Here is a 12,013-nt window from a genome sequence, read left to right on the forward strand (position 1 = left end):
TTGGGTGACATGGACAGGGAGACCCCAGTGAAGGGTGACACATGGTGAGACAGTGGGATGGGATGGGATGGGATGGGATGGGATGGGATGGGATGGGATGGGATGGGATGGGATGGGGTGGGATGGGATGGGATGGGATGGGATGAAGATGGGATGGGATGAAGATGGGATGGGATGGGATGGGATGGGATGGGATGAAGATGGGATGGGATGGGATGGGATGAAGATTGGGATGGGATGAAGATTGGGATGGGATGAAGATTGGGATGGGATGGGATGGGATGGGATGGGATGGGATGGGATGGGATGGGATGGGCGAGCGGGCCAGCACGTGCCTCCTGGAGCACAGGTTGATGTGGGACCACCCCAAACCCAGGGGTTTTGACCTATAGACATATTTTCATGTTTCATAGAATCAAGGAGTCATTTAGGTTGGAAAAGCCCTCTAAGTTCAAGTCCAACCATTCCCCCAGATCTGCTGTGTTCACCACACACCCATGTCCCCATATCCATGCTTTTCTAACACTCCCAAGGGTAACACTTCCAGGGTTTGGGGTTTGGGATCACCAAAATACTTGTTTTGGAGTGGGAGTGGAGGGACTTGCCTCCCATCCTCCTGTCTGAGTGCTCTGCCCAGAGGCTGCTCCACCAAATCAGGAGTTTTAGAGGTGACATCATGAGCAAGTGTATAGTCAGCAGCTCCCCACCATCACCTCCTTCTCACGCAGGGCTATAAAGGGCCAGATGAAGCTCCTGATGGATTTCAAACCATCCAAACCATCCCATGGCCTGGGGAGCAGCAAATCCCTTGTCAGCAGCACCTGCCACACGCAGGAAGAAGTTCCATCAGTTACAGCATCCAGGGGCCTGGCTGCACCCGGAGCTGCTGAGGGCTGGGGACCCCAGGAGCTGCATGGATGGGAGTAATCCCACCCCATGCTCCCCTTCCTTGTTCCCACCCACAGGGTGAATCCTGCTGTGGCAGATCCTGGTGTTCTGGAGCAGTCCCTGTCCTCCCCCTGCCCGCTGCCAACCTTGCCCTCGCTGTGATGCCTGTGGGGAATTGCTGGCTGCAAAACAACCCCCTGTGGACCTTTTGGATGGACCTTATTCCCTGCAGGAAGCTTTGCAAGGGGTTGGAACCACTCGCCCTGGTTCCCAGCAGGGTGTCCATGCCCCCTCTGTGGTGCCAGGGCTCTGCCCTGTGCTCCTCCGGGGCCGTGGGCAATGAGGTGGAGCAGCAAGTGAATAAAGGGGCAGACGGGCACGGGGTTCGGAGCCAGGTACTCCAGCCATGCCCCGAACAATGAGGCCTTTGCTGCCAGCAAAAAAAAACCCTACAAAGCTTCCAAGCTGCTCATGGAAAGTCAGTGAAGCAATTACGTTAATGACCATGAATGGGGCTAAAAACAATCTGGGATGAAAATGAGTGAGGGGCGGAATGAAGCGACCGATTCATAGCCCGGCTCCCAAACCAGGAATATTTCCAGTAAGCAAAGGCCTTGTTTTAGGGACTGTCTCATCCCCCATTTGTGCCTGGTGGGACTGTATTTCCACTCTGCTGGGTCCGGTGTCTCATCAAAATGCCTTCATAAATGGGGCAAACAAGGGCTGGATATGGCAGGGAAACAGTCAATTAACACGATCCGAGTTCTTTTAGGGGCAGAGTTAATCAAGCATTCAGCGTTTTGTCATTCTTGTCTTTCTTTCCTGGGAAAATCCTATTAGTATAAAATCACTTAATTGGGCACTTCAAAGAGCTGATGGGAAAACAGGCTTTGCTGGGATATAAACGCCCTCCAGCCGAACACTGGGCTCATTTAGATTTAGATTTCTGCTGGAGCGTGAGGCTTTCATTAAGACCCTTCACGTTTCCCACTTAAAAGAAAAAAGCTTGTTAGTAGAGATAATAAAAAAAAACACACACACAAAAAATCCTTGGTGATTTGAATGTTACTGAAGAGGTTGGTTGTTTTTTTTTTCCAGAATACTCAGACTTTGTCCCAACAGAGCCTCCTACACCTCCAGTGAGTCCCTGTCAATCTGTTGTCCCAACTCAAATGATTTCACACCTGCCCAGGGTCTTTTGTCGAGTAAAAGCTGTTTGAGGAGGGGAAAAGTTGCCCTGATGCCCCACCGAGGGGGAGGCACAGCCCAGGATGGACTTTGGGGTGTAGGATGGTGTGTTTTGCAGGACTGAGCCCCAACCCCATGGGCTCGTCCTGCTCTCTGTGCTGGGATGGAGGTCCTGTGTTGGTTCCCTTCATTCTCACCTTGTTTTCCTGGGTAAAAACTTCAGGTTTTTGCAGAGTTTATGTTTATCCCACCTTGAAAAAGAAGTGTCTTGATCTCTGCCAGCTCCATCCCAAAAAACCCAAGGGATGCTCATCTGCCCAAATCTTTGCTGGTTTTCCCTTTACATTGGTTGATCTAAAAGAAGGATTATATTCCCCCCCCAAAAAACGAAACCCACTTCAAAAACACCTTTGACCACTAAGTGTCAAAACCATCTAAAATCCATATAAGTAGGTATTTGTGTGCATTTAAAACAATTTTTATGAGCATAAGTTGGACCTCAGCATGTGATTCCCACCAAATGTGGCTCCACAAAGCCACATTTCCCTGTTTTCCATTCCATCCAAGGCTGGAGCATTCAACCCTTGATTCCTTCATCCAACTCCAACCATTCCCTGCTCTGTGCTGGAACTCCCACCCACGTCCCCTCAGCTTTTGGGGGTGCTGCTCCCCACGTCAGAGGAGGGCACGGGGCAGGGGGTGAGGTTGGGAGGCAGAAGTGCTGTGCCCTGGCACGTTCCCTGGCGGGGGCTGAGGACTGGCTGAGTCACTCCTGCTGTGAGTAATGTGTTTGCATCTGTGTCTGCAGAGGCTTCCACTCCCTTCAGTGTCTGCAGGACCCACCTGGGGACATCCCCTGGGAATGAAACACTCCTGAACCCTCCCTGGCCAAGGCAGTGGCTGCCACTCAGTGTCTGGGTGCTCTTGATGCTGGGAAGGAGGTTCCTTTGAAATGTGCAGGCATTTAATATATTCCTTTTGCTTCCAGGCTTTAGGATGAGCTATTCAAGGAAATTATAAAGACTGATTCTCCCACGATCACACCCCTCCTGGGTGGGGGTTTGGGACTCCTCAGGGAGGGGCACAGGGGAGGTGACAGATCCCACACGGTGGCCATAAATGGTGAGAAGGAAATAGCCCATCAGCCCTCGGCACTGATCCTGGTCCCCAGCTCCCTGTCTCTGCCTTCATCCTCCTCCTTCTTGTTTTGGGACCGAACATGAGTCACCCTAAGGATCTTTTTTTATTCTTTTTTAAAGTTCCTGTACCACATTCTGTCTTAATCACTCCTTTCCCCTCCTCTTTTCCTCTGGTGATGCCACTGCAGACATGCCCGTGGACTCCCTGACCCAGACCCTGACGCCATCTCTCTGCCCACTTCCCATTTCCAACAACCCACTTGGCTGAGGTTTCCAGCCAGAGCTTCCCAGTTCCCAGAGGAAGGGAAGCGAGAGTGGAGTTTGTTACAGCCAGAAACCTGCTCCCCCTATCCCAGGGCTCAGGGAGTGGAACCCACTTCACCAGAAAAAATCACTGAGAGAATTTTAGAGTTACTTTCCTAAGAGAAAATCTATATGTGATTGACTTTCTGGCTGGTTTAGCCCTGGGATGAATCCCTGGTGGAACTGGGATGTTCCCAGCAGCCAGGCTGGTCGGTTATGTCACGTCACTCTGCTTTTTGAATCCCTCACTGTTGCATCAGCAGCTCCAGAGCTGCTCCAGGTTGCACAAACTCCTTCCTCTGCCACTTCATAAAGCTGCTGGTTTGATGTTCCCACTCCCTTCTGTGTACTGGGGGGCTTTTATGGGGTTAATAAAAGAGCTGGTTTAAGCAGGGAGCATCCTCTGGCAAATGCTGCTCCATCCCAGAGTCCCAGCTGCTGCCCCAGGGGATGCCCCAGGGGATGCCCCAAGGGATGCCCCGGCATTGCCTTCAGTGCCCATCACATCCCTCACACCCAGAGGGAGCAAACCCACACCTGTAGCTGGAGCAGAGCTGGAGCTTGGCAAGGAAATGATCCACCACCACCCAGCACTTCATCCACCCTCTGCAGTGCAGCTCTGAAAGCTGCTCCTTGCAGCCAGCAGGAAAAGTCATTCCCAGGTGGAAAACCAGCGGCAGCTTCCCTGTCTCAGCTCGTCCCCTCCTCTCCCTGCATGGTACAAATGGAAAGACAGGATGAATTTGGGAGTGTTTGTGTCCAGACTGCAGCTTTCCAGGATGGATTTTCTGGGGTGTGTATTACTAATTTAAGATTCTTTATAGTCTCCTTTCACCTTTCCTGCCCACCCCACCTTGCCTGTCTGGAGGCAGCCAAAGGGCTGAGCAGGCACCACCCACCCAAATTCCAGCAGCTTGGCCTGGCCCAGCACCAGAGTGGGACCGGTGATGGCAAAACCCTCCTGCAGTGTGTGGCAGCCTCCAGCCAAACATGTCCAAACATATTCTCCAGCTGCTCCAGCCAGTGGGAAGCTGCTGGTCCAGCTGGGAAAAGCAGGAATGTTCTCTCCAGGGACCTTTGACACAGGCCTGGCATTCCCAAGGGATCACTTAAAGATGGTCTTTGTGACTTACAAGTGTGCTGTGCTGTCACCTTCTCGTGCCCACAGGAGCAAGGGCATCATTTATCCTGCCACAGGGCAGGGATGGACCAAAAACCAGGCTCAGGGGTAGGTGCCCTCCAGCCCTGCAGTGCAACCCCAGCAGGAGCTGCCCTGGCTTCACATCTCTGCTGCCTGTAGACTTGGATGCCACAAATCCCCCCAGATCCTCACCACAGGTTCCTACAGGACATGCATGGACTTGTTTCTCCTCCTCATCCCCGCAGGACTCAGAGCAGCGGATCCTTCCCCACACTTTTCTCTGGCCACATCATGTGCCAGAGATCCAGATGGTGGAACAGAGCCAGGCCTGGGGGGGAAAATCCAGCGGGAGAGGCCAGAGGTGGCCCAGGATGGGTGGGGCAGCACCAGGGGACCAGGGGAGCACCATCCCAGGGGCATCTCGAGGGGCTGAGCTGCCCCATCCCTAATCCATTATCCCCCTTCCCACAGTGACCTGCTGGGCAGGACTCCCCCTCCAGCCAATTAAACCCATCTGGGATGGGGCACTCCTGTATCCATTGCTGGGGGGTCCCTGTGTCCTCCATCCTGTATCCTTTATTCCCCTATATCCCTGGTGAGGGTCCCTCCATCTCCTGCCTCCCCTCCAGGAAGGGTTCCCTGTATCTCCTGACATCTCCTGTATCTCCCCCCTGATGGGGGGCTCCTTGCAACCCCCTCAGAAGGGGGTCCCTCATCCCCTGATGGGGAGATCCCTCCATCCCCTCCTGAGGGGTGTCCCTGAGCCCCTTCAAGGAGGGGAGTCTCTGTATATCCTAATGGGGGGGGATCCCTGTATATCGTAACGGGGGCATCCCTGTATTCCCTGGTGAAGGGATCCCTGTATTCCCTGATGGAGGGATCCCTGTATTCCCTGGTGGGGGGATCCCAGCACCTCCCAGGCAGGAGGTCCCTTATGTCCTAACTGGAGGGTCCTTGTGCCGCCCCCAGGAAAGGATTCCCCATATCCCATGATGGGGGCGTCCCTCCATTTCCTACTGTAAGGATGTCTTTGCACCCCCCAAAGGAAGGGGGTCCCTGTATCTCCTAACGGGGGATCCTGTAGCCTCTAATACCAGACCCTGCACTCCCTAGAGGGGGGTCCCCGTTCCCTGTGCCCGGGGTGCTGGCACGTCCCCCTGCCCCTGGCACCGCGCACCCCCCGGGTACGGAGGCACCGGGACGGCGGCGGGGGGGTCACATACGGGGCCGGGGTATGTGAAATATGGGTATACCCGAGCCGTGCCGTGCCGGGCGGGGCGGGGCCGGAGGGAAATCCCGGGCGACGCGGGGAGCGGCAGCCCGGCCTGGCCCCGCCCCGGCTCGGCGGGCTAAAGGCGGAGAGCGGGACCGGCTCCGGGAGAGACGCGGCGGGACGCGACGGTGAGTGCGGCGGTGCCGGTCCTGATGGTCTCCGACCGCCCCCCGGTCCTGGTGGCTCCGGTGCTTCGCTGGCCGGGCAGGGAGGAGCCAGTTCCGCCGAGGAAGGGCCGGTTCCACCGGGGAAAAGCCGGTGCGGGGAGCGGGGGAAGCGCCGCAGCGGGGGCGGCTCCGTCGGGGCCGCGTCCGCAGCGCAGGGTGGGAGCGGGATCGCGCCCGGGGCCGGTGCCAGTGCCGGGGGTGTCGTTGCGGACCCCCGGGAGCCCCCCGGTCGGACGCGGAGCCGCCTCCGGGCCGCGCTCGCCCCCCGGTGGCAGCGGAGCGGGGCACGGAGCGGAGCGCGGTGCGGGGCGCGGTTCCACCCCGAGCATCCTCCGTGGCCGCACCCCGCGGGGACCGGCCACCCCCGTGTCATCCCCCGCGCGTCAGCCCCCTGTGACACCCCCGTGTCATTCCCCCCGTGTCATCCCCCGTGTGACACCCCCGTGCCAGCCCCCACCCGGCCCCATCGGTGTCGTGGGTCGGGCGTTCTCCGCGCGGGGTCACCCCCTTCATCCCCCACCCCGCCCCGGGTGCAGGTGCTCCCAGTCCCTCCTGCCCTCCCCGAACTGGTGTGACTGGTCCTGGGTGTCGCAGGTGCCCTGGAGTTTGTGTGACCCCATCCTGCTAAGGCTCGAACGCAGCCCTGCACCTGCCACTTCTTCACCCCAATCTCGGGGTTCCCACCGGGCACGGGGAGCCTCGAAGCTCTCGCTGGGCAGAGGTCGCTGAAAGCGGCGCCAGTGCCAACCAAGGGAGGGGACGATGACCCGGTGCCCGGTCCTTCCCCCCATTGGTGGCTTGGGCAGCCGTGAGTCAGGGCCGAGGTGTTATCTCGAGGCTCCGGGTGGCACCTGGGCCGTGTCGCTGACCTGAGGATGGGGACATCGGCGCGGACATCGGCGCGTGATGCCGCGGGGAGCGCTGGGGGGGGCTCTGCTCGGGGGGTGGGAACACGTCCCCCCTCCCGCCACCTGCCAGGGCTTGCCTGGACATGCTGGGACTTGCCTTGTGGTGAGGTCACCCTGTTTGTGAGCTCAGACTGCCAGGAGATAGGGAAGCTGGAGGGCTATTTTTACTCGGGGATGCTGAGTCTGGGCACAGGGGTGGGGTGACTCTTCAGGTGCCCACTGGCACAGCGTGCATGGGCATAGAATCATCGAATCGTGGAATCATTCAGGTTGGAAAAGATCTTCAAGGTCGAGCCCAACCTTTGACCAAACAGCACCTTGAGAGCTAAACCAGAGAGGGCACTAATGCCACATCCAGGCGTTTCTTGGCAGTTTTCAGGGATGGAATCTGGGAAAGACAATGTGGCACAGGTGATCCAGAGGGGCTGCACGGACTGAATTTGAGGAGAAATCCTCCCTGGAGGAGGCTGAGAACCCCATCCTTGTGGAAGTTTAGGGGGTGTGAGTGAAAGCCTGAGGGGTCTTTTGTGGTCCAGCTTTGGGGGTCCTAGTTTGGGTAGGCAATTAGAGCTGTATTGCAGGGATTTTATTTCTGTGATCTTTCTTTCTTAAGCAATTTTATTGAGCGTGGCTGTCCCAGCAGGAGCAACCCTTAGCCTGGAAAGCTGTCAAGTCCCAGAGCATTGCTTGTCTTATCAGATGGACTCGATGATCTTGCAGATCTTTTCCAACCTTACCAATTCTGATTCTGTGTGGAGGTTCTCTGTAATTGTGGGTGGTTATCCATTATCCCCACACATGTGGCAGGGGAAGGATTGCTCAGAAGGAAAGGCTTTGCCACTTTGCTGTGAAGGTCAAGGCTTTTGGCACCGATTTGAAAAAAAACAAACAAGGTCCTGTCTCTGGTTACCCAACAGCTCCTTGCAGATAAGAGGGTGGTTAGCACAGTGGTCAAGCCTGTGGCACGTTCTTGCAGTTGCTTAAAGGTTTCCTTACCACTGGGTCCGGGTTCTTGAGATGAAGAAACTGGCCAGAAAAACATCCTGTTGCTTCACTTGCCCGTGTGCCAACTTGCCTTGTGCCTCCTGTGTGAAGTGGGAATGCAGTGGGGTTGTGGATGGAGCCTGTGGCAGCATCAAAGGTGCCCTGCCCTGGAAGGGCTTTACCTGCTGAAGGAGGGATGGGGAATGTTGACTCCTGCACCTTCTCCATCCTTCTGCATCTCAGTGGGCTGTGTTTGACCTCAGCCATGCTCAAGCCTCTGCCTAAGATGCTGCTACAATCTCAAAAGTCAAAGTCCAGAGGAAGCCCAGCCCAGCTTGTCCCACCTTTGCTCTGGTAGCCAACATTCTACCCTGGAGTTTGCTCCTGGTTTCCCAACCCCAGTAACTCTGCCTTGTTTCCTCCCAGCCACCACGATGCCCCTGTCCCACAGCAGGGCTGGGCAGACCCCCTGCAGCAGCAAAGTGTGCAGGAACCTCTTTGGCCCCGTGGACCAAGAGCAGCTCCAGAATGACTTTGAGGACAAGTTGAGGCAACAACTGGAAGAAGCTCAGCAGCGCTGGAACTTCAACTTTGAGACAGAGACTCCCTTGGAAGGACCATTCAAGTGGGAGAGGGTCTTCCTGGCTGAGCAGCCACCCCAGGAGGTTCACAGCCTGGTCAGGGCTGTCATCAGCAGTGACAGCAGGAGCTCCTTGGTCCACAAGGTCCCCTCCAAGGCCCGTGTTGGCAGGATTTGCCCTGAGGAGTCTCAGCAGAGCTTGGAGGTTGACAAGGCTGGTTCCTCAAAGAGCTTGAAACGTGGGCAGACCACCATCAAAGGTGAGTGCTGGGGGCTTGGTGGCATCAGTGCCAGGGGACCACCCTCCATGCCCCTCTCCTGAGGGAGCAGAGCCCATATTTCTAAGGGGAAAAAGGCCACAAACTGGGTGCCTTCTGGTTGCTGGGGGCCAGGCAGGGGAATTGCATTGGGCTTGTGGGTTTTACAGCTGAATATGCTCCTAAAATAGTTCAGCATCTTCAGTTCTGATGGCGTGACACAATCATAGAACACTAAGAGGTTGGAATGGACCTTAAAGATCATCTAATTCCAACGCTGCCTCTCATGGGCAGGGACACCTCCCTCTAGACCAGGTTGCTCAAAGGCCTTTTCCATCCTGGCTTTGGGATGGGGCAGCCACAGCTTCTCTGGGCACCTGTGCCAGGGTCTCACCACCCTCACAGTAAAAAATTTCTTCCTAAGAAATTTCTTTGCTCTAAGGTCAGGCCCTGGAGTGGAAACACAGGTGAGACCAAACAGAAGAGATGGTGGAGACCTACAGGCTCTTCTCTCCAAGAGCTTTGGGTGGGGGAGCTCTAGGATGGAACCTTCCTGGGCTGATTTTGGGGTGCCGCTCTGGGGACACCTCCCTCTTCCTGCCCCACTGCTCCCACCAGGCTGGAGGCACTTTCCAACCCTTTCTTTCTGCCCTCCAGACTTCTACAGTGCCAAGAGGAGGATCGTCCCTGCCAAGCCGAAGCCGTGACACGTTGGTGGCTCCTCTGCCATCAGGGCCAGCTGCTGATGCTGCTCTGGGGGCATCTGTGGCTTGCCCCCCACCCTGTGCTGTGCAAGCTGCTCTGTATGAAGCAATGTAGAGTCTGTAGTTCCCTATTTAATTTATGAGTAGCTTTGGGGTCCTGAGGGACCTTCACTGTGTGCAATGTAGAGGAGGAGCCCCTGGTGAGGTTTGGAGCCCCACGCTGGGGATGGAGGAGGACTGAGGTGGGCCTGGTGGGACTAAGGCACTGCCCTGCCTGTGGAGAAGTGTCCTCTGCCCTGTGCTGGTGGGGTCAAGCATCATCCTTGCTGTCCAGCTGTCCAGCCATGGTCTGGCCGTGGGGGACACTTGTGTGGCACCAGATAACGTTAAAAAGTCATCACTGATGTGGATTGAAGAGTCCTGGGACAGCCTGGCCCTGAGGACACCCCAGCTGCTGGCACTTGGGGATGCCCCTTGGACCCAGCAGTGCCAAGCACTTGTCTGAGTGTGAAGCAGAATGACCTGGAGGCTGCTCCTTCCCGCGGCTGCTCGGGAGAGGAAGCTGTTCCCTGGACAGCCCTTCCTTGGAGTGACTCACCGGGGCTGTCACTGGCAGGAGGTGACAAACCCACTGGGGGCCCCCAGCTTGGAACAGTAACTGGGGGCCCAGCACTGCCTGGGAGGCTTTGAGGTCCCCTGTGCTGTGCTGGCCCCAAATCCCACTTTCTTACCTTGTTGTTGGCTTGAGTGGTGCTGTTTGCTCTTGCATTCCTGCCTCCTTCAGCACTGACCCCGGGCTGGGTTCTGGCTCTGTGGGGCTCCTCCAGCAATTAAGAGGAGGGGATCATTCTGAAATAAGGAATTGTAGCTTGTTTTCCTGGACTTTTTCTCCTTTGGGGTTGTGGGGAGAGGACCCTCACCTGGCTCTGCAGAGCTCTGGTCACCTCTGGGATGGCCTGGAGCAAAGGCTGCTCAGTCCCAGCACTGAAGGATGAGTCCCTCCTGCTCCACAGGGACTCGACACTGTCAGGTCTTGGCACTTTCATGGGGTTCATCTCCTCCTCTGCTGGATTTGGACTCTGGTAACTGGTGCAAGATGGCCCCAGGCAGAAGAGGGTGGGGTTGGCCTTGCACCACGATGCACTTTGCTGTCGGTGAAGCTGCCAAGCTCCCAGCACTAAATGTTTATTTATATTAAAAATAATGCTATTATGTGTACGTGGGGACAGGGGAAATACGTGTTTGTCTATAAATGTTAATTCTCAATAAACACTTGCCTTGTGTGAGGGAATTGGTGTCTCTGGGAATATTTGGGAGCAGGGTCTGGCTGTGGGGAGGGAGGTGCTCTGGGGCTCTGCCTGGTTCTGGAGGCTGAGGGTCCCTCTGGGAGTTCAGCCCTGAGCTGAGAGCTGAGAGGGATAAGCACAGGGGTCATGGTGAGTTTTTAACCCCATTCCCTTGGGACAGGGGTCTGGTGCTGCCACGATGTCCCCAGCAGAGCCACTGTGGGATCTCCCTGCAGGCCCCTGAGTGAAGGTGATTCCTCTTGCCCACACCATTCCCCCTTCCCCACTGTGACCCCACTCCCCCTGACCCTCAGGGCACTCTCCTGTGGGACAAATGGCCATGAGCTGGTCCCATCCCTTCCTCCTGTAAAGGGGTGCAGTGGGTGGCCATGAAGGTGACAGAAGAGCAGGAGGTGACAGAAGGACACATGTGGTGTCACTGCTGATGGAAATGTGCAGCAGCAGGTCCCAGATGGGACTGAGATCCCCTGGGAGACAGAGGTACCTCCATCACCAGTTCCTTCCTCAGGACTGAGCAACACTTGGATGCAGCCTCAGGTTCTGGTTAATGTGAGAAACCATCTGATGTGCCAAGGGCCCAGATGAAAATAAAGTTTTAGTGGTAACACCCTCATGTCATCGTTCAGCTGAGGAGCCCTAAGGCACCTGCCTGTCCCCAGAGTGTGGGGTGACACCACCTGATGGCCCTGGATGTGCCTGTGGGGCACATTTCATGCAGCCTTTGAGCTGCTGCTGAGTCAGCCCCTACAGATTTACCCCTGGAATCTTTGCCCTTACAGCAGCCCTTCCAGTCCCCTTGGCTGCTCCAACTGCTCCCCTCTGCTGTCACCTCCTGTTTGCCAGGAGTGGTGGCAATGGAGGAAATGAGAAATCAATCAGTGACAGCTCCTCATCCCTGTTTGAGGGTCTCCAGGGCCAGCCAGGGTCTGGCTCTACCATGCCAGGGGGAGCTGGGCACTGGGGCTTGAGCTCTGAGCCCCTGGGACACTCCAGGACTGTGTCCCCCCAGCTCTGGGATGAAATGGTGCTGGGCTTCCAGCAGCTGAGGAAAGGATGGAATCCTCCCTTTTTCAGCCCAGTTTGTGTTTTCCTGCTCATCCCAGCCTGGCCCAGAGCAGGGATGTTGGAGTTTAAACTCCCACAGGAGGAAGGTTGGGTGCTTTCCCTCCTTTCC

At 56.4% G+C, this 12,013-nt stretch overlaps 1 protein-coding gene across 1 annotated transcript; it reads left to right on the plus strand.

Moving 5' to 3' along the window:
* The first annotated feature begins 5,992 nt into the window (after window positions 1-5,992).
* Window positions 5,993-10,823, plus strand: CDKN1A (cyclin dependent kinase inhibitor 1A). The gene is made up of 3 exons (XM_071578525.1): window positions 5,993-6,060; window positions 8,418-8,831; window positions 9,486-10,823. Exons 2-3 carry the CDS (start codon window positions 8,426-8,428, stop codon window positions 9,533-9,535), a joined length of 456 nt encoding a protein of 151 aa, XP_071434626.1. The 5' UTR covers window positions 5,993-6,060; window positions 8,418-8,425; the 3' UTR covers window positions 9,536-10,823.
* Window positions 10,824-12,013: the final 1,190 nt, after the last annotated feature.

This window comes from Pithys albifrons, chromosome 28 (assembly GCF_047495875.1).
Source record: "Pithys albifrons albifrons isolate INPA30051 chromosome 28, PitAlb_v1, whole genome shotgun sequence".
Lineage (NCBI taxonomy): Eukaryota > Metazoa > Chordata > Aves > Passeriformes > Thamnophilidae > Pithys > Pithys albifrons.

Bases quoted from the DNA above. Each gene is read 5' to 3' on its own strand.
- CDKN1A (XM_071578525.1), top strand. From the start codon at position 8,426: ATGCCCCTGTCCCACAGCAGGGCTGGGCAGACCCCCTGCAGCAGCAAA. The intron at 8,832-9,485 runs GTGAGTGCTGGG...TCTGCCCTCCAG, and splicing joins TGGGCAGACCACCATCAAAG to ACTTCTACAGTGCCAAGAGG.